This window comes from Oncorhynchus gorbuscha, linkage group LG01 (assembly GCF_021184085.1).
Source record: "Oncorhynchus gorbuscha isolate QuinsamMale2020 ecotype Even-year linkage group LG01, OgorEven_v1.0, whole genome shotgun sequence".
Classification (NCBI taxonomy): Eukaryota; Metazoa; Chordata; class Actinopteri; order Salmoniformes; family Salmonidae; genus Oncorhynchus; species Oncorhynchus gorbuscha.
This window is the reverse complement of record NC_060173.1, coordinates 42,084,380-42,106,027: the sequence shown is the minus strand read 5'-3', so window position 1 is coordinate 42,106,027 and position 21,648 is coordinate 42,084,380. Positions and strand designations below refer to the sequence as shown.

General features: G+C 43.9%; 1 protein-coding gene across 5 annotated transcripts in view; it reads left to right on the top strand.

The window, feature by feature from the left end:
• The first annotated feature begins 259 nt into the window (after window positions 1-259).
• LOC124037839 (NEDD4-like E3 ubiquitin-protein ligase WWP2) overlaps window positions 260-21,648 on the top strand; it is a 46,789-nt gene continuing 25,400 nt past the window's right edge. Inside the window, exons 1-10 of one of the 5 annotated variants that reach the window (XM_046352985.1) lie at window positions 260-392; window positions 1,413-1,496; window positions 2,184-2,337; window positions 2,478-2,599; window positions 2,972-3,109; window positions 12,866-12,956; window positions 16,233-16,378; window positions 16,565-16,790; window positions 16,911-17,000; window positions 18,414-18,588. In XM_046352985.1, the coding sequence (XP_046208941.1) occupies window positions 1,427-1,496; window positions 2,184-2,337; window positions 2,478-2,599; window positions 2,972-3,109; window positions 12,866-12,956; window positions 16,233-16,378; window positions 16,565-16,790; window positions 16,911-17,000; window positions 18,414-18,588 (1,212 nt within the window). In that variant the 5' untranslated portion in view covers window positions 260-392; window positions 1,413-1,426. Of the gene's footprint in view, window positions 396-682; window positions 740-850; window positions 870-1,412; window positions 1,497-2,183; window positions 2,338-2,477; window positions 2,600-2,971; window positions 3,110-12,865; window positions 12,957-16,232; window positions 16,379-16,564; window positions 16,791-16,910; window positions 17,001-18,413; window positions 18,589-21,648 lie in introns of those variants that run through there. The other 4 variants (XM_046352994.1, XM_046352974.1, XM_046352965.1 and 1 more) reach the window with 4 other exon arrangements.

Sequence of the window (21,648 nt, the reverse complement as noted above, 5' to 3'; positions counted from 1 at the left end):
CCCCCATCAGAACCGAAAATATAAGCTTGTTTTACTCCAATATTTGTAAACAAAGAAAATGTAAAAAATATATATATATATATTTAGCGTCAACATGGTTAAATCTATAATGTTGATATCATGGATGGTCAGTCCTTGCATCCATAGCTCTGTCTATGAATTTATTTGAACGTGGTTACATTTCTCCATCCCCATCCCTCAGTTATGTACCAAAACGAGTCGTGATACCGCGTTAACTGCTGTAAAGCCGTCAGATACAGTACATGTGTTTCATGTTGTGAACCACAATTCAATGCGCTGGCCATTAATGAGAATCACGTGACACCGTCATTGAGGCAGGCGGAAATGAAAGTTAACTAGCTAGTTGAACCAGCGGACCACAGCTAAAAAAAAAGGTAATTACGCTATAATTAACAAAATACGTTACCAACAATGTCAAGTAATATAGTATTGTTTAATACATTTCTTAAATAGTACACATATCCATCTACGTTGACGAGAAAATGTGACAATTATCTTGTCCTTATGCCGACAACAAAGCTGTTCGCTAGCTTGCTAGGAGCTATCATCAATCTTCCGTGTTTTGTTTTTGAGTGCAGGATATTTAAATACGGAGCCAATGAGCCAATTTGAGTTACTGATATGCAGCTACAGTTAATCGATACGTTTAGCGAGCTAGTAGTTTGCAGCAAATGCGATGTCTCACCTTGGAACTAATTCGCTACATCTCTTACAGGCAGTAAATGTTGATGTTCTATTCTTGTCGATTTCGTTGGGTAACGCTGTTTACTAGTAACGTTAGGTAGTTACGGCTAACCGATCCGCTAGCTATATGCTTTCATAGTCGACATCAGTGATGAAATTACAAGGTGATTCACAAGGACTCGGCCACGACCCAATTTATTGGCTAAGAGATAGCAAACCTTATCATACTAGCTAACCGTCTCTTTGCTGATGTATGTGATAGCTAGCAAGGAGTTTGCTATGCTGGACGGAGGACGTGCATTTTAAGACGTGATAACACCCAGATATGAGCCGAAACTATTCGAGCTACTACTGTCTACTATGCTAGCTAGATATATAGAGGAAATAGAATCCACTGCCAGTTGTCTTTGTGCCAGACAGTTCTTTCCAAGGTGGTGAAGCTCAGGTGCCTAGATAGCTAGTATATGATCATTTGGCTGTAGTAGTGTAGATGGCATTGGCATGATATTGTTGGCTAGTTCATGTCTGTTGTAAGGATTCACTGAGACATGCTATTTTACTATGTATGTTGTTGTTTACGTTGTGGATGGTACACAGGGGAAATGCATAACTCATTGTTTTGAATTGCAGTCTGTGATTTAGGTCTACTTTACAGTTTGCCTTCATGTCGGTTATGTGTTTTCTGATTGTGCCTGTGTGTGTGTCTCAGGGCTGTGATGTCATGGCAGCTGCCAGCGTGACAAGACCTGGCAATGTCCAGACCACAGAAAAATCACAGTTGACCTTGAAAGGTAATAATCAATATGAAACTTTTAATTCCTCTCATCTATCACCTTCTATTGTAACCTACTCTAATACCCATCCTCCTCTTCCACCCCCAGCTCTTTTCATCATCCATTGTTATTCCAGTTTCCCATTTGCTCTCCCTGCCATTTATTCCCTCCATTTTGCTTTCTTTTCCCTCAGTGAATTGTTCATGAACTACTAATATGTCACTCATCACTCGCTCCCCCTCTCGTATAATATCAGATAAAACAGGTTTAATTCACCTTGACAGTTAAAAACGATTGGAAGATTTCTGGTCAATTGAAAAGATACAGCAGTAGCCTAACAGTTATTCGGCGCATATTTTCCTTAGCGGATATTTAATTAAGTTCATTCTGACATTGATAGGCAGACAGTTGTGACATTTCGAAGGCCAAGTGAGCATCACAGTAATATGGAACAATCAACAACTAATTTATTAACAGAACATGCAATCCAAGGGGCAATATCCACCTAGTTTTGCATGTATCAGCTAGAGGGCGATATTTGCATTTTTGTGTTTTCTTGCCATACATACAGTTACAAATGCAGAGTAGCTGTAATAAGAATGTTTTCATGGTTGATCAGAGTTCGGTGTACCACAGTCATTTAAATGGTCTCTTTTTGTCATATGCATATATGTTCATCAATTGTTATTTTTTTTCTTGCCGCAGTGGTCTCAGCAAAGCCTCAGTCACCTAAGCTGCCCACCCGTTCCAGACTCAGCTCTTTTGTGGAGGTGACTGCCGATGGCCTGACTAGTGAAACCAAGAAAACAGGAAAACGCACTGGACACCTTGAGTTACAGTGGAACGAGGACCTCACCCTGTGAGCAACCCCCCCCCCCTCACCTTCTCTCAATTCTGACACAACATGTCAATGCTATGCCGCTGTCCAGTAATACCACATGAATGTGTAATGTAGGTTTTTCTGTCTGCGTAACTGAATTTGACTTGTGTGTTGTGTAGGAATGTGACGCCTCAGAGCCACTTAGATCTGAAGTTGTGGAGCTGCCACACCTTGAGGAAGGAGTTGCTGGGAAGTGCCACCATTGACCTACTTGACACCCTGCGTACACATGATGGCAAGAGTAAGACAATAAAAGTGTATTTTTAAAGTTGTTTTAATTTTTATGTAGGCATATGTTCATGGATTGTTAATAGGATTCCTAGTCATGCAACTAAAGTAGTCTTTCCAGTTGAAAATATTTGGGGTTATCCTCTTCAGAAATGAAAGATCAAATTTACACTTGTGAAACAGACTCCCTCAGGATGTGTTTTTATACAAACATGTAAGAAGAAGAGAAAAAGAACTTTGGTTGCCTTTACGCAATTGATAGAGCACATATTATCATCTCTTACTTGCCCCAATCCTTCATTTTCTTTCTCCTTCATATTCTCTTTCTTCACACTCTCCTCCATCTATCCCTCCCTCCATTCAACACTCCCCACTTTCCCTCCAGTGGAGAATCTGCAGCTCAGTCTGGTCTTGCAGACAGAGAACAAAGGCTCAGTTGTAGCAGGAGGCGAGCTGAACGTCTGTCTGGACGGCCTGGTTGTTGATCTGGGATCTTTGCCCAATGGCAGCACAGCAACAGACAGTGAGTCCCGCCTTACAACCCACATTCTCTCTCACACACACACACACACTTACAAAAAAGTACACACTATTCTTAATGCAAACAAAATGCTCCCACACACACTTTCACTCTTTCTTGCATTTTCTCTCTCTCTTGGTCTCTGGTATATATTCACACTCATTACATTTAGTGACATGTTTGTGGTTACTTATATTTGTTCTTTTTCAGACTCCACCCAAACGAAAAGTGGGGCTCATTTGGAAAAAGAGTTTTTACTTTGAAAGTGTGGTGGTCTCAAATGTGATGGAATATGAGTTTTTTTGAGCCATCTTTGCTCGTGTGCAAGTTTGCACACAGTCTTTCATGGGTTTTGGCAGTCTTTCACATGTTTTGAAACATGTGGACAGAAATACTGGGGAGGACTATCTCTGTTTGACCACTTTCCACACTTTCTTGTAGGCCTAGTTGATACTCTTGCTTAACATTCACTAGGCCTATAACTTGTGGACACACTAACAGAATTAGATTTCAACAACAGTAACGGACCTGTCAATAGTTGACTACACGTATCCAAACAAGGGGTGGAAAAAGAGCCCAAACAGCAGACAAACTTTTGTCAGACAAAGATTGGGCTTTCCTCTAGAATAGTTTTTAATGAATAACAACCCATTAAACTTATTTATAGGGGTTGCTTGAGTTTCCCAGTTCATGCATCTCCCATCTTTGTATAAAACAACACACAAGCCTTTTCATACTGAATCACAGAGCCAGAGTGTTTCCTAGTGAATGAGCACCGCACAAGTCAGGGTTGGATCTCTGAGCATATGGTTCATAAATGTGTTACGTGTGTGTTTTATACATATCTAAATATGTGTGCATGAACATTAATATTGTTCTTAAAGCGATGAAAAAGCTTCACATCCTCTGTTCCTTTTGGATCTGTTACATTGGTGTTCTCCAAGCACTGTTTCACACACGCACGACATCATCACGCACAGCCATGCACACTTACGCACATGCTTGGGAGTACTTACGTGTAATTTGTTTCTCAGACTTCTGTAATTGAGTCTTATTTCTGTGAGCTGTGCAGGACAATCAACTCCTGTGATCCAGGACTGGGGGGGAGAGGTGTATTAAGGCAATGAAATGTGCTTTGTGATGTCATAATGGTCTTGTTTGTTGGGGACGGTTGTTAGTGAATAGAGGTCTTGAGTGTGCCCTCTGAGGTCAGATTTTTTTGTGGGGGGGATGTTTTTTCTGGGATGTATGAAGGTCTGGAGTGTGTGCTCTCTGGCAGGTTGGTGTATAAAGGTTCAAGTGTGTGCCCTGTTGCTGGGGGAAGGTATATTAAGACCCTCTGTGTTCTCTCTGAAGGCAGCTCTGTTACTTTAGTGTTTTAAATCATTTCCCCTGGCAGATTTTCTTTTGACACGCTGACACACACTGCCACCATAAACAGGCCTTTGTGCTGCAGCCAGTAAAAAAACACTTAGACCAGACAGTACTCACCTTTATGTACAGTGGGGTCTGAAATAGACACCCGTGATAAAGATGAGCAAAAACTTACTGAATAAAATGCATATTTAAAATACTGAGCTACATGTAACTGCCAAAATAAAGGATACACCAACATAGTGTCTTAATTGGGTGTTAGGCCACCACGAGACAGAACAGCTTCAATGCATCTTGGCATAGATTCTACAAGGGTCGGGAACTCTATTGGAGGGATGCAACACCATTCTTCCATGAGGTGTTTTGTTGATGGGGGTGGAAAACACTTGTCTCAGGGGCGGCTCCAAATTCTCCCATAAGTGTTAAATCCGGCTGTGATCTGGTGACTGAGATGGCATATGGTTTACATCGTTTTTGTACTCATCAAACCAATCAGTGACCACTCGTGCCCTATGGATTGGGGCATATTCATGGTAGCCAGAATAATGGCCTGGCAAGCATTTTTATAAGCATAATGGAGTCTTATGATAGGGAAACATTTAGATTTCTGCCTAAATAGACATACCCAAGCATACATTATTTTCATGAGATTATTATTGGTAATGTTGCATCGTTTTAGGAAGATCGGGAACTCACCTTTTTCAAGTAGTAGGGCTTGGAATGACTAAGATGCTTTCTAAATATAGTAGCAATCAAATAATTAACAACTTACGATAAGGTTTCACATTTCTTATAACTGTAAAATAAATATGATCATACTTAGTGACAGTACAGTATTGGCACTTTCATACAACTGACAAAATATAATTTTCTCCTTAACATCCACTGAGTGGTGCAGAGACACCATTCACATGTGTGCAGACTCGTTACAACTTCAGCTTTAAGCACAAAGTGATTCTGTCCGTCTGTGAGAAAGTGGTCATGTTTCAATGCTATGAAATTATTTAGTATTTCTTCATGTTGAGAGCTCTAAACCTTCCTGTAGGTTTTCACCCCAACCCCAGTTGTAACTAACCTGGTTCAGCTTATCAACCAACTAATTATTAGAATCAGGTGTGCTAGATTAGGGTTGGAGCGAAACCCTACAGGACAGTAGTTCCCCCATGAACAGGGTTGGAGAGCTCTGCGCAAGACTGTCAGATGGGGCTTACTGCCACTATGAGGCACGGGAACCACAGAGTGCTTTATACAATGCATTCGGAAAGTATTCAGACCCCTTCCCCTTTTCCACATTTTGTTACGTTACAAACATATTCTAAAATGTATTACCCCATAATGATAAAGCAAAAACAGGTTTTTAGTAATCTTTGCAAATCTATTAAAAACAGAAATCCCTATTTACATAAGTATTCAGACCCTTTGCTATGAGACTCAAAATTGGGCTCAGGTGCATCCTGTTTCCATTGCTGATCCTTGATGTTTCTACAACTTGATTGGAGTCTACCCGTGGTAAATTCAATTGATTGGACATGATTTGGAAAGGCACACATCTGTCTATATAAGGTCCAACAGTTGACGGTTCCTGTCAGAGTAAAAACCAAGCCCTGAGGTTGAAGGAATTGTCCATATAGCGCGGAGACAGGATTGTGTCGAGGTACAGATCTGGGGAAGGGTACCTAAACATTTGTGCAGCATTGAAGGTCCCCAAGAACACCATTGGACTCTCATTCTTAAATGGAAGAAGTTTGGAACCCCCAATACTCTTCCTAGAGCTGGCTGCCTGGCCAACCTGAGCAATCGGGGGAGAAAGGTCTTGGTCAGGGAGGTGACCAAGAACACGATGGTCACTCTGACAGAGGCCCAGAGTTCCTCTGTGGAGATGGGAGAATCTTCCTCAGACTGGGGCGAAGGTTCACCTTTCAACAAGACAACAAACTTAAGCACACACCCAAGACAATGCAGGAGTGGCATCAGCACAAGTGTCTGAATGTCCTTGAGTGGCCCAGCCAGAGCCCGGACTTGAACCCGATCAAACATTTCTGGAGAGACCTGAAGATAGATGTGCAGTTACACTCCTCATCCAACCTGACAGAGCTCGAGAGGATCTGCAGAAAAGAAAACTTCCCAAATACATTTGTGCCAAGCTTGTAGCATCACACCCAAGAAGACCTGGACTGTAATCACTGCCAAAGGTGCTTCAACAAAGTGCTGAGTAAAGGGTCTGCATTCTTATGTAAATGTGATTTCAGTTTTTCAGCAGAAATGTGTAAAAACCTGTTTTTGTTTCATCCTTATGGGGTATTGTGTGTAGATTGATGAGTGGGAATGTAATACATTTTAGAATAAGGCTGTAATGTAACAAAATGTGGATAAAGTCAAGTTGTCTGAATACTTTCCGAATACACTGAACACCAAAATGTCAGTTGGAACTGGTCCAGAACCACTCATAGTTCCCCATATCGGGGACTTAACATTTTAAGACTCAGTAACCACACTTTCAAAACACTTTGTAACCCTCATTTACTTAAGTGTTTCCATTATTTTGGCAGTTGCCTGACTATTGAGACATTATACTATATTTTCTACTAATACAATTGCTCAGAGAAAGAGAATTTGTTTAACAGGTAATACTTTTTTCTCTCAAAGGTTGAGGTCAAAATCAATGACACCAATACCTTTCAATTCCTCACCTTATGAGGATAATGGCACTGAACCTTTTCCTAAACTGTTTAATGAGTTGGAGAACACGTCGGTAGGGATCTTGGACCATTCCTCCTTACAGAATCCTTCCAGATCTTTGATATCCATCATTTGCACTTTTGGACTGCCCTCTTCAATTCAAACCACATGTTTTCAATGGGGTTCAAGTTCGGCGACTGAGATGGCCATTGCAAAATGTTGATTTTTGTGGCCAATTAACAATTTCTTTCTGGATTTTGAAGTGTCCTTGGGGCTATTGCCTTGCATGAAGATTCACCTGCGGCCAAGTTTCAGCCTCCTGGTAGAGGTAACAAGGTTTTATGGCTAAAATGTCCCGGTATTGGGTAAAGTTCATGATGCCGTTGACCTAAACAAGGCCCACAGGATCAGTGGAAGCAAAATAGCCCCATAACATCAAAGATCCACCACCACATTTTAATGTAGATATGGGGTTATTTTCTGCTCATGCGTTCTGCTGGTGTGCGTGGCCAAAGACCTCTATTTTCATGTATGGGGTAATAGTCTAAGATCCCTCCAAATGTGTTCTCCAACTCTTAATATATACATATTTCTTTAAATGGTCAGTGTCGTTAATCCTCACAAGGTGAGGTATCGAAAACAAGGGTGTCAATTTTGACCCCTACCTAATTTAGGAAAATGAATAGTTAAAATCTTTCTCTGAGCAATTGCATTAGTAATATCCCCCAGAAAATGTTTTTTATACAATATAGCTCAGTATTTTAATTATTTATTTTATACAGTCATTTTTTCTCATCTTTATCAAGGGTGTCAATCATTTTGGATCCCACTATATATAATGGAAACACCAGGCTGAATCGCATCCGGCTGTGATTGGGAGTCCCACGGGGCGGCTCACAATTGACCCAGTGTTGTCCAGGTTTGGCCGGGGTAGGCCGTCTATTGTAAATAAGAATTTGTTCTTAACCTGTCTAGGACTGGGGAACCCCTCGCCAACAGCCAATTAAATTGCAGGGCGCCAAATACAAATCAACAGATATCAAATTTCTCAAATCTACAAGTATTAGGCACCATTTTAAAGATTCTCATTAAAACCTTTACTGACTCCCCATCCCGCATGCGGGAGCGTAATCATTGCCTGAAACAAATTAGCATAACGCAACGGACGTAAATATCCCTAGAAAATATTCCTATTCATGAAAATCACAAATGAAATATATTGAGACACAGCTTAGCCTTTTGTTAATCACCCTGTCATCTCAGATTTTCAAAATACGCTTTACAGCCAAAGCTAGACAAGCATTTGTGTAAGTTTATCGATAGCCTAGCATAGTATTTTGTCCAGCTAGCAGCAGGTAACTTGGTCACGGAAATCAGAAAATCGGTTAAATCGTTTACCTTTGAGCTTCGGATGTTTTCACTCACGAGACTCCCAGGTAGATAGCCAAAGTTCATTTTTTCCAAAAATATTATTTTTGTAGGCAAAATATGTCCTTTTGTTCTTCACGTTTGGCTGAGAAATCGCCCGGAAATTGCAGTCACGAAAACGGCGAAAAATATTCCAAATTAGCTCCATAATATCGACAGAAATATGGCAAACATTGTTTATAATCAATCCTCAAGGTGTTTTTCTAATATCTATTTGATAATATATCCGGAGACAATTGTTTTTTTTTAGTAGGACCGATTGGAGTAATGGCTACCTCTGTATTTTACGCGAGAGTCACCCTGGGAGTCATCAGGTGACCACTTACGCAATGTAGCCGCCTATGGCTATTCTTCAACATAAATGCGTAAAACGACGTCACAATGCTGTAGACACCTTGGGGAATATGTAGAAAGCGTAAGCTAGTTGATGGCACATTCACAGCTCAATAGGGACTCATTGGATCGCAGCGCTTTCAAAATATGGGGCACTTCCGGATTGGATTTTTCTCAGGCTTTCGCCTGCAACATCAGTTCTGTTATACTCACAGACAATATCTTTACAGTTTTGGAAACGTTAGTGTTTTCTATCCAAAGCTGTCAATTATATGCATATTCTAGCATCTTGTCCTGACAAAATATCCCGTTTTTTTCCCCAAAAATGAAAATACTGCCCCTCGAGTCGCAACGGGTTAATCAAATCAAATTGTATTTATATAGCCCTTCATACATCAGCTGATATCTCAAAGTGCTGTACAGAAACCCAGCCTAAAACCCCAAACAGCAAGCAATGCAGGTGTAGAAGCACGGTGGCTAGGAAAAAACTCCCTAGAAAGGCCAAAACCTAGGAAGAAACCTAGAGAGGAACCAGGCTATGTGGGGTGGCCAGTCCTCTTCGGCTGTGCCGGGTGGAGATTATAACAGAACATGGCCAAAGTGTTCAAATGTTCATAAATGACCAGCATGGTCAAATAATAGTAAGGCAGAACAGTTCAAACTGGAGCAGCAGCATGGCCAGGTACTCTGGGGACAGCAAGGAGTCATCATGTCAGGTAGTCCTGGGGCATGGTCCAAGGGCTCAGGTCCTCCGAGAGAGAGAAAGAAAGGAGAGAATTAGAGAACGCACACTTAGATTCACACAGGACATCGAATAGGACAGGAGAAGTACTCCAGATATAACAAACTGACCCTAGCCCCCCGACACAAACTACTGCAGCATAAATACTGGAGGCTGAGACAGGAGGGGCACAGTGTCTGATTTTAAAAATGCTTTACAGCGAAAGCTCCACAAACGGTTGTTAGGTCACCACCAACCAAAAACCCAGCCATTTTTCCAGCCAAAGAGAGGAGTCACAAAATGCACAAATAGAGATAAAATTAATCACTAACCTTTGATGATCTTCATCAGATGACACTCATAGGACTTCATGTTACACAATATGTGTATGTTTTGTTTGGTAAAGTTCATATTTATATCCAAAAATTGTATTTTACATTGGCGTGTTACATTCAGTAGTTCCAAAACATGCAGTGATATTGCAGAGAGCTACATGCATTCACAGAAATACTCATTATAAATGTTGTTCACTCTGGTCACGCTTTTCATTCAAAAGTGAAAATGCTGTCCCCCTATCCCAAATAAGTTTTAACTGACTTACCTGGTTAAATAAAGGTTCAAATATATATACAGTGCCTTGCGAAAGTATTCGCCCCCCCTTGAACTTTGCTTCCTTTTGCCACATTTCGGGCTTCAAACATAAAGATATAAAACTGTATTTTTTTGTGAAGAATCAACAACAAGTGGGACACAATCATGAAGTGGAACGACATTTATTGGATATTTCAAACTTTTTTTAACAAATCAAAAACTGAAAAATTGGGCGTGCAAAATTATTCAGCCCCCTTAAGTTAATACTTTGTAGTGCCACCTTTTGCTGCGATTACAGCTGTAAGTCGCTTGGGGTATGTCTCTATCAGTTTTGCACATCGAGAGACTGATTTAAAGAAAAAAAAAAATATATATATATATATATATATACATACACACACACACATGCACTCTTATGTCCAGTGCGCACACATCATCATCAGAGTATATATGTCCAGAATAATTGTGAGCTGTGAAATTATATGGAAATATTGCCAATGCCAAACAGCAAACAAAATAAACTTTATTGGAGTTGGTGGAGAGGCTGGCTGCTGAGGATTGTTTTTTAGGGGAGCACATGAAATCCAAGAGGCTTTGGCTCAATTAGTTGAAACATTGACTTTTGCGAGAATTTCAATAAGCAGTATTCACCAGCAGATGGTCGACCCTTTAACCACATTCCAACTTACTTTTCCTCCCTCTCCGGAAAGTTAGCTAAGGCAACACAAACAAACATACACTACATATACAAAAGTATGTATGTGGACACCCCTTCAAATGAGCGGATTCGGCTATTTCAGCCACACCCTTTGCTGACATGTATATAAAATTGCGCATACAGCCATGAAATCTCCATAGACAAACATTGGCAGTAGAATGGCCTTACTGAATAGCTCAGTGACTTTCAATGTGGCACTGTCATAGGATGCCACCTTTCCAACAAGTCGATTTGCCAAATGTATGCCCTGCTAGAGCTGCCCCGGTCAACCTGCTGAAGCTGCCCCGGTCAACCTGCTGAAGCGCATAAAAATCATCTGTCCTCCGTTGCAACCCTCACTACCAAGTTCCAAACTGCCTCTGGAAGCAACGTCAGCACAATCATTGTTCATCGGGAGCTTCATGAAATGGGTTTCCTTGGACGAGCAGCCGCACACAAGCCTAAGATCACCATGCGCAATGCCAAGTGTCGGCTGGAGTGGTGTAAAGCTCGCCGCCATTGGAATCTTGAGCTGTGGAAACGAGTTCTCTGGAGTGATGAATCAAGCTTCACCATCTGGCAGTCAGACGGACGAATCTGGGTTTGGTGGATACCAGGAGAACGCTACCTGCCCGAATGCGTAGTGCCAACTGTAAAGTTTGGTGGAGGCGGTATAATGGTCTGGGGCTGTTTTTCATGGTTCAGGCTAGGGCCCTTAGTTCCAGTGAAGGAACAGCGCCCTGACCTCAACCCGATCGAAGACCTTTGGGATGAATTGGAATGCTGACTGCGAGCCAGGCCTAATCGCCAAATATTAGTGTCCTACCTCACTACTGTTGTTGTGGCTGAATGGAAGCAAGTCCCTGCAGCAATGTTCCAACATCTAGTGGAAAGTCTTCCCAGAAGGGTGGAGGCTATTATAGCAGCAAATGGGGGGTCCAACTCATGCCCATGAATTTGGAATGAGATGTTCGGCCAGCAGGTGTCCACATACACTACATGGACAAAAGTATGTCATGTCTCTCAGGCGGTATATGCGGACAACAGCTAGACTAGACGAGCTCTGTTATTATTGGATGATTCATTCAGAGCAATATGACACAATGGTTTCTCCCCAACTAGACCGATATGGCCTCTCACAAGGCCTTTTCAGATGGGTGAAACAGTAGCAATCCCTGGACAGACACACAGGCTTGTTTTTCTCAATGATTACATGTTAAGGTAGGATCTGAGTTATCTGTAAAAACAAAGTATTGAAGCTGTCGAGCTTCAGGAGCCGGTGTTAGACTGAATTCTTTTTTTCTTGGCGATTAGTTACTGCCGCCCATGCCCCACTCCTTATGTGTGTCCCTGTTTTTATAATGAAAAGCATGTTATATGGCTGGGGTTTCAGTCAGGGGAGGAATGGACATATAGACTCATACAGTCACAGACCACATTCGATATCAGTGGAAATGTGTCTCTGTGAAACAGTAACAGTCGTTTCATGACCACATTCTATAGCAGTGGAAATGTGTCTCTGTGAAACAGTAACAGTCGTTTCATGATCACATTCTATAGCAGTGGAAATGTGTCTCTGTGAAACAGTAACAGTCGTTTCATGACCACATTCTATAGCAGTGGAAATGTGTCTCTGTGTCACAGTAACAGTTGTTTCATGACCACATTCTATAGCAGTGGAAATGTGTCTCTGTGAAACAGTAACAGTCGTTTCATGACCACATTCTATAGCAGTGGAAATGTGTCTCTGTGTCACAGTAACAGTTGTTTCATGACCACATTCTATAGCAGTGGAAATGTGTCTCTGTGAAACAGTAACTGTCGTTTCATGACCCGGGGGGTTCTGGAATTTTGATCTGGTGTGATTTCCTCTTTAGATATTGGATGGTATATTATGAAGTTTGATATATCGATGGTGTGTCCTTTGTCTGTCCTGTTTGTACAGAGATGTTGCAGTCGGACAGACAAAACCTACGCAGGACCCAGAGTGAGGAAACCCCCAGTACAGCCAGCGGCCCCCACGGCTGGTGAGCAGCAAACATACACATTTTAATTGACCTGTATACTATTTATACTTTGTTGTATTCATACCCCTACAGAGTACATACTGTATGAACAAACACTTTCACACACATGGTCATATAGATTAATTTCACAACTTAGATGTACAGAGACTCACTGTTTCTCACACATACACACATGCACTCACTCACACTCACTCACTCACTCACTCACTCACTCACTCACTCACTCACTCACTCACTCACTCACTCACTCACTCACTCACTCACTCACTCACACACACACACTCTCAGAACTTACATTTACATTTAAGTCATTTAGCAGATGCTCTTATCCAGAGCGACTTACAAATTGGTGCATTCACCTTATGACATCCAGTGGAACAGCGACTTTACAATAGTGCATCTAAATCTTTTAAGGGGGGGGATGAGAAGGATTACTTTATCCTATCCTAGGTATTCCTTAAAGAGGTGGGGTTTCAGGTGTCTCCGGAAGGTGGTGATTGACTCCGCTGTCCTGGCGTCGTGAGGGAGTTTGTTCCACCATTGGGGGGCCAGAGCAGCGAACAGTTTTGACTGGGCTGAGCGGGAACTGTACTTCCTCAGTAGTAGGGAGGCGAGCAGACCAGAGGTGAATGAATGCAGTGCCCTTGTTTGGGTGTAGGGCCTGATCAGAGCCTGGAGGTACTGAGGTGCCGTTCCCCTCACAGCTCCGTAGGCAAGCACCATGGTCTTGTAGCGGATGCGAGCTTCAACTGGAAGCCAGTGGAGAGAGCGGAGGAGCGGGGTGACGTGAGAGTACTTGGGAAGGTTGAACACCAGACGGGCTGCGGCGTTCTGGATGAGTTGTAGGGGTTTAATGGCACAGGCAGGGAGCCCAGCCAACAGCGAGTTGCAGTAATCCAGACGGGAGATGACAAGTGCTTGGATTAGGACCTGCGCCGCTTCCTGTGTGAGGCAGGGTCGTACTCTGCGGATGTTGTAGAGCATGAACCTACAGGAACGGGCCACCGCCTTGATGTTAGTTGAGAACGACAGGGTGTTGTCCAGGATCACGCCAAGGTTCTTAGCGCTCTGGGAGGAGGACACAATGGAGTTGTCAACCGTGATGGCGAGATCATGGAACGGGCAGTCCTTCCCGGGAGGAAGAGCAGCTCCGTCTTGCCGAGGTTCAGCTTGAGGTGGTGATCCGTCATCCACACTGATATGTCTGCCAGACATGCAGAGATGCGATTCACCACCTGGTCATCAGAAGGGGGAAAGGAGAAGATTAATTATGTGTCGTCTGCATAGCAATGATAGGAGAGACCATGTGAGGTTATGACAGAGCCAAGTGACTTGGTGTATAGCGAGAATAGGAGAGGGCCTAGAACAGAGCCCTGGGGGACACCAGTGGTGAGAGCGCGTGGTGAGGAGACAGATTCTCGCCACGCCACCTGGTAGGAGAGACCTGTCAGGTAGGACGCAATCCAAGCGTGGGCCGCGCCGGAGATGCCCAACTCGGAGAGGGTGGAGAGGAGGATCTGATGGTTCACAGTATCGAAGGCAGCCGATAGGTCTAGAAGGATGAGAGCAGAGGAGAGAGAGTTAGCTTTAGCAGTGCGGAGCGCCTCCGTGATACAGAGAAGAGCAGTCTCAGTTGAATGACTAGTCTTGAAACCTGACTGATTTGGATCAAGAAGGTCATTCTGAGAGAGATAGCGGGAGAGCTGGCCAAGGACGGCACGTTCAAGAGTTTTGGAGAGAAAAGAAAGAAGGGATACTGGTCTGTAGTTGTTGACATCGGAGGGATCGAGTGTAGGTTTTTTCAGAAGGGGTGCAACTCTCGCTCTCTTGAAGACGGAAGGGACGTAGCCAGCGGTCAGGGATGAGTTGATGAGCGAGGTGAGGTAAGGGAGAAGGTCTCCGGAAATGGTCTGGAGAAGAGAGGAGGGGATAGGGTCAAGCGGGCAGGTTGTTGGGCGGCCGGCCGTCACAAGACGCGAGATTTCATCTGGAGAGAGAGGGGAGAAAGAGGTCAGAGCACAGGGTAGTGCAGTGTGAGCAGAACCAGCGGTGTCGTTTGACTTAGCAAACGAGGATCGGATGTCGTCAACCTTCTTTTCAAAATGGTTGACGGAAGTCATCTGCAGAGAGGGAGGAGGGGGGGGATTCAGGAGGGAGGAGAAGGTGGCAAAGAGCTTCCTAGGGTTAGAGGCAGATGCTTGGAATTTAGAGTGGTAGAAAGTGGCTTTAGCAGCAGAGACAGAGGAGGAAAATGTAGAGAGGAGGGAGTGAAAGGATGCCAGGTCCGCAGGGAGGCGAGTTTTCCTCCATTTCCGCTCGGCTGCCCGGAGCCCTGTTCTTAAACTTAAAACACAAATATACTTCTTTGAGGGTAATGGTCAGTGTAGTGATCCAACACAGAGATGCCCTAATCAAGTCAATGATAAGGTTCAGATAGGGAGCGTGCCCACGTGTTAGACAATAGTCTGCTCTACTACAAAGCACAGATTGTATTTTATGGTATTTCCCTGAAAACATTAGAGGGCACTGCTCTGGACCTTTTTTCCCTTATTTTTTTCTCGAACCCGCATTCAACGGCTCCATCCATCTGCCCCCTAAAGAGGGGAGCAGTAGAAAGGGTGGTGTAGATGGAGGAAGGAAGAGACAGGAGTGCAGAGTTTTCTATGTCGTGTTCTTTTGTTGCTTCTGCATTCTCCCATGACGAGAACCATGCCCCAGTGTCGGGTGCTCAAAGTTAATATTTTCTCCTGTCCTTTTCCAAACGGCTGTTCCTCTGTCCCTCTTTTAGTATAGGTAGTTGGTGATTTAAAAAAAAAATTCTGCAAAGACAGTTTCAGAAGCTTTCTAATAAAGTTTCAAATTTTGTACTCAGAATTCCAATGTCTGGGGGGTAAAAACCGACATGTTTTCATTGTATGAAAGAAAAGCTGTATTTAGCTTCAGGAAGATTAGTATATTTTGAGAGAAAAAGGAGCTCACACTGACTCCTCTTTGTGCATGTGTGTCCCGGCGCCTTGTTGTGTGTGAGCTGTGCTGGGCTCTTTTTAACATTTTCTTGGTTGTTTGGGTCATTCCTAAGCAGCACTCCAAAGAATCAACTGCAAACCAATTCTTTATCTTTTACAGTAGAAATGCACATTTACATAAGTAGCTTTGGTTTACATCACATTCATATTCTGTTCATTGTCACACAGTGTGAGTTGAGAGTTCAAGGGTCATTTTGTGTGTTGTGAGTGATTCTGACCCCTCCCCTGTTTCTGTCTGCGTTCTGGTCAGGACTCACAGACACTCTGCAGGGGGTTCGCGAGGGTGTTCCCCGGGGGGCTCTCTGACTAACGGAGAGCTGAGTGAGGACCAGTGTCCTGGGGCTTCTGGTCACCTCCGCTCGGCCAAGAACTCCCACAGCAGCCCTGGGAGTGCAGGTACGATAACCTTGGAGACAAAAAAACATTTTTCTGTCACTCTCCATTCACTTGACACTAGAATTGGAATAGTTTCATAAATCAGCTGTGAACTTCCATACTAAATACAAGTGTTTTAATCATTATGACATGTAGCTTTTTGTTCCTGTGTGGCTCAATCAACTCCTTTAACGACCCACCCCACAGGTAAAGTTGAGCTGACTTCCAACGGGCTGGAGAATGGCCGGAGTGGTCTGGCTCCCCATACACCCCCACCTTCCTCCCCGTCGGTCCGGTCCCCAGCCCCCAGCAGCAGCAGCAGCCCCTCTCCTGGGCCAGACAGCACAGTCCTCCCCCCTCCTACAGAGGCACCCCCTGCCGGCAGCAACCCATCCACTGCTACAGAGCCTGTTCCAGAATCACTACCGAATGGGTAAGATTTTGCATGTGTGTTTCTGTGACAGATGATTGGGGTTACGTTCAATCTCTCTTTCCTCACCTCTAACTAGACATGACCTATTATGCCTTCTGTCTCTCTGTCTCTCTCTGTCAGCTGGGAGCAGCGAATCCTGCCCCATGGCAGGGTGTACTACGTGGACCACAACACAAAGACCACCACCTGGGAGAGACCTCTTCCACCTGGGTCAGTCGGTGGAAAATGTTGAAATCCCAGTGTGGCCCTTGAGTCAAGATTACTGCCCACCCCTGGCCTACACACATAGACCTCTCCTCCTCCTGCCATCAGAGAAGAGTGACCACAGTTAGCCAGCCCAGTGCATGATGGGAATGTCTCTCTGTGGATGGGGAGATGTTGCCGACTTGTGAACATTCCCTGTGAAGTGGGCCCAGCAGGGAGTGGCAGAATCCCCAACTTAGACTATACTATCCAAGTAGAGGAGTCCTTTACTTACAGTATATGCGTGTCAGGTCTTTAAGTGTGTGTTTTATGTGTTTGGGCATCCATACATTAGTGATCTCTCATCTCTTTGAATCACCGGCACTGATTATTTGAGTCCAGTGGTGTTTCTCACTGTGTGCTGCGGAAACCCAGCTCTCTCTTTTGGGTTAACAGAGCCAAGCCTTTTATTGCCTTTTTATTTCTGTGATTATTTATTGATTTTCGCTTCCACTGTGTTTGAGGGAAAGGTCACTCCCGCCCCATCTCACTTTTTCCACTGGAGGGAACGGGCCGGAAAACAAAAGTCCTTTCTTAGAAAGAGCAGATGTATGCAGCGCTACGCTGAGCCCGTCCTGAGGCTCCATTAGCGTCTTGCCTCTTGGAGGCAGGGCTGGCTCTGTTTACAGCTGCAGGGTTTGGTGCTTAGTTCTTTGGCTGCGTATCTAGTCTGAGTTAGCATGGCGCTGCAGCCCATCGTAGTGCAGCTCAGATGAAAGGCGTGTGGTGCGGGGCTGCATTAATGGGCCTTGGGCTGAGCTCTTCTCTAGCAGTGTTGGGTTTAACTGCTCTCAGGTTCCCCCTCTAAGGATGGACTGTATGGGAGGTGTGGTACTGCTCTGTTTGATATAGTACAAGCCATAGTACTCCTCTGTAGGATAGAGGCTGGCACAATTATCATTTAACCCGGTAACCGATGGTTATGGAAAATAAAATGACGGTCATAACCGTAAAAAGGATAGGGGAGCCATAGTACTGCTCTGTAGACGACCTGTTCTCTCAGGGGAACAGCAGCACAGGGAACAGGGAGGGATTTTATGTTGTAGCTCTCAAAGCTATTTTTTGAGGAATTTCTCCTTTTTGAGTTCTGAGTGGTGTGTGTGTTAGCAAATGGAACTCTTAGCTGTTTTCTCTTCCAAATTCTGTTCTGGTTGAGTCAGAGATATGAGAATAGCAACAGCAGCCTCCACACTTGAAAAAACACTGCTGCACTTTGCTGGAAATGTGCTCATGTGTTGTTTTTATGTGTGTGTCTGTGGGATAATGCATATCTTAATCTTGTGTTTGTATATCCAGCCTTGTCTGTGTCCATGTCTGTCTGTTCTGTCTGTACATTCGTATGAGTCTCACTCCCCTCTCTCCGTGTCTGTCCCTCTCCAGTTGGGAGAAGCGTGTGGACCAGCGAGGCAGGTTCTACTATGTGGACCACAACACCAGAACCACCACGTGGCAGCGGCCCACGGAAGAATCAGTCCGGAACTATGAGCAGTGGCAGTCCCAACGCAGCCAGCTCCAGGGGGCCATGCACCAGTTCAGCCAGAGGTTCCTCTACCAGGTAACTCAAACTCAACATGAAATACTGTACTGTCTGAACTTCCTCTTTAGTCCCTTTATTTAGGTGTGGCCCTCTGAAAGCTTCCCCTCAGCAGAGCGTTCTTGGTAAAACGCACGGGTACAAAAGGGCGTTCGTTGAGATAAAAATAATGAATCTGAAATGGGCGTTCCATGGTACAAACAATTACTGAAATGAGCATCACTGTCATTGGGTTCTATTAAAACCTGCCTGCTCCCACCCAGGCTGCTCGACAAGCACAGTTCTGAGTCTCTTTCAAAATAACATCCACCTCCTCGTGTATTCTGAGTAACAATGGGTCTCTGAGAACTGGATAGCATGTCTGCTTCTGATCAGTGTTTCCGCTGCACAATGACACCCCCAAAAAAAATGTATTTATTATTTGTTTTAATAGTTTCTCAGTAAAGTTATTTTTTTTACATCATAGTTCTTCTACCAGACAATGCACATTCACTTTTACTCAGTAAATAGACCATCTAAAGATGATTTATGTCTTTGTGCCACTGTGGCAGCCAAACCTGCCTGCGTGCGAAACACAGTGCACCGTCCTCGAGAGAGAGACCCAGAGAGCCAGCATGACACTCACTGGTTCAGAATAAATATTAGGAACTTCATCATTCCTGTTCCTCAGACCTCACCCCTCACCTAGTCAAGTCTCACCCTTCCTCCTCAGCCATCACTCCTCTCCTAGTCAAGTCTCACCCTTCCTCCTCAGCCATCACTCCTCCCCTAGTCAAGTCTCACCCTTCCTCCTCAGCCCTCACTCCTCCCCTAGTCAAGTCTCACCCTTCCTCCTCAGCCCTCACTCCTCCCCTAGTTAAGTCTCACCCTTCCTCCTCAGCCATCACTCCTCCCCTAGTCAAGTCTCACCCTTCCTCCTCAGCCCTCACTCCTCCCCTAGTTAAGTCTCACCCTTCCTCCTCAGCCCTCACTCCTCCCCTAGTTAAGTCTCACCCTTCCTCCTCAGCCATCACTCAGCCATCTGAGTGACAAAACAAAACATTACTCCTGAATGTGTAATTTTTTTAGAATGTTAGATTCTCCCTGACTGTACCTTTTTTCTTTTTTTTTTGATAATTGTTAGTTCTCAAAGATGATCATCCAAAAAAATATATAGGTCTGTTATCTTTTCTACTTACTTAATCTGGTTTAAGACGTTTAAGATTACACTGAAAGGTTTTCCATCCCAAATTTAAAATACATTAAAAAAATTAGGTATTATTAGGTACACCCATCTAGTACCAGGTCAGAACCCGCTTTGCTTTCAGAACAGCCTGAATTCTTCAGGGCATGGGAACCTTGCTCAATTGATATCAAGGGACCTAACGTGTGCCAGGAAAACATTCTCCACACCATTACACCACCAGCAGCCTGAACCATAGACACCAGGCAGGGACGGGGCCATGGACTCATGCTGCTTATGCCAAATCCGGACTCTGCCATCAACATGACGCCACAGGAACTGGGATTCGTCGGACCAGGCAATGTTTTTCCATTCCTCAATTGTCAAGTGTTGGTGACCGCATGTCCACTGGAGCCGCTTCTTCTTGTTTTTAGCTGCTGGAAGAGAGGACCCGGTGTGGTTCTCTGCTACAATAGCCCATCCGTGACAAGGACTGACGAGTTGTGCCTTCCGAGATGCCGTTATTTGCCTGTTTGTGGCTCGCCTGTTAGCTTGCACAATTCTCTTTTGACCTCTCATCAATGAGCTGTTTTCGCCCACAGGACTGCCGCTGACTGGATGTTTTTTGTTTGTCGCATCATTCTTGGTAAACCATAGACACTGTTGCATGTGAAAAGCCCAGGAGGCCAACCGTTTCTGAGATACTAGAACCGGCGCGCCTGGCACTGACAAATATACCACGCTCAAAGTCACGTAGGTCGCTTGTTTTTCCGATTCTAATGTTCAATCGAGCAGAAACTGTGGATGCCTTTTATATAGCAAGCCACAGCCACGTGACTCACTTTATGTAGGAGCGAACCATTTTCGTGAACATGGTGGTGTACCTAATGAACTGTGAGTATAACTACACAGTCTACAAAATATTAAAAAAACCTTCCTAATATCGAGTTGCGTTACCACTTTTTTACCCTCAGAGCAGTCTCATTTCTTTGGGACATGAACTCTACAAGGTGTCAAGTGTTCCACAGGGATGCCAGCTGATTCTGACTCCAATGCTTCCCACAGTTGTCAAGTTGGCTGGATGTCCTATGTGTGGTGGACCATTATTTATACACACGGGAAACTGTTCAGCATGTAAAACACAGTAGTGTTGCAGTTCTTCACACAAACTGATGCGCCTGGCACCTGCTACAATAAACCATTCAAAGGCAATTAAATCTTTTGTCTTGCCCATTCACCCTCTGAATGACATGCATACACAAGTCACAGTTGTCTCGAAGGCTAAAAATAAATTTTTAACCTGTCTCCTCCCCTTCATCTACACTGATTGAAGTGGATTTAACAAGTGACTTATTCACACACTCATTCCACTCCATGTCGAAAAAAATGAGAACACCTACTCATTCAAGGGTTTTTCTTAATTTTTTTCTTAATTTCTACATTGTAGAATAATAGTGAAAACATCAAAGCAATGAAATAACACATGGAATCATTTAGTAACCAAAAAAGTGTTAAACAAATCAAAATATATTTTAGATTTCAGATTCTTCAAATAGCCACCCTTTGCCTTGATGACTGCTTTGCACACTCTTGACATTCTCTTAACCAGCTTCACCTGGAATGCTTTTCCAACAGTCTTGAAGGAGTTCCCACTTATGCCTAGCACTTGCTGGCTGCTTTTCCTTCACTCTGCGGTCCGACTCATCCCAAACCATCTCAATTTGAGTCCTCTTATGCAGCACTCCATCACTCTCCTTCTTGGTAAAATAGCTCTTACACAGCCTGGAGGTGAGTTGGGTCATTGTCCTGTTGAAAAACAAATGATAGTCCCACTAAGCGCAAACCAGATGGGATGGCGTATCGCTGCAGAATGCTGTGGTAGCCATGCTGGTTAAGTGTGCCTTTGAATTCTAAATAAA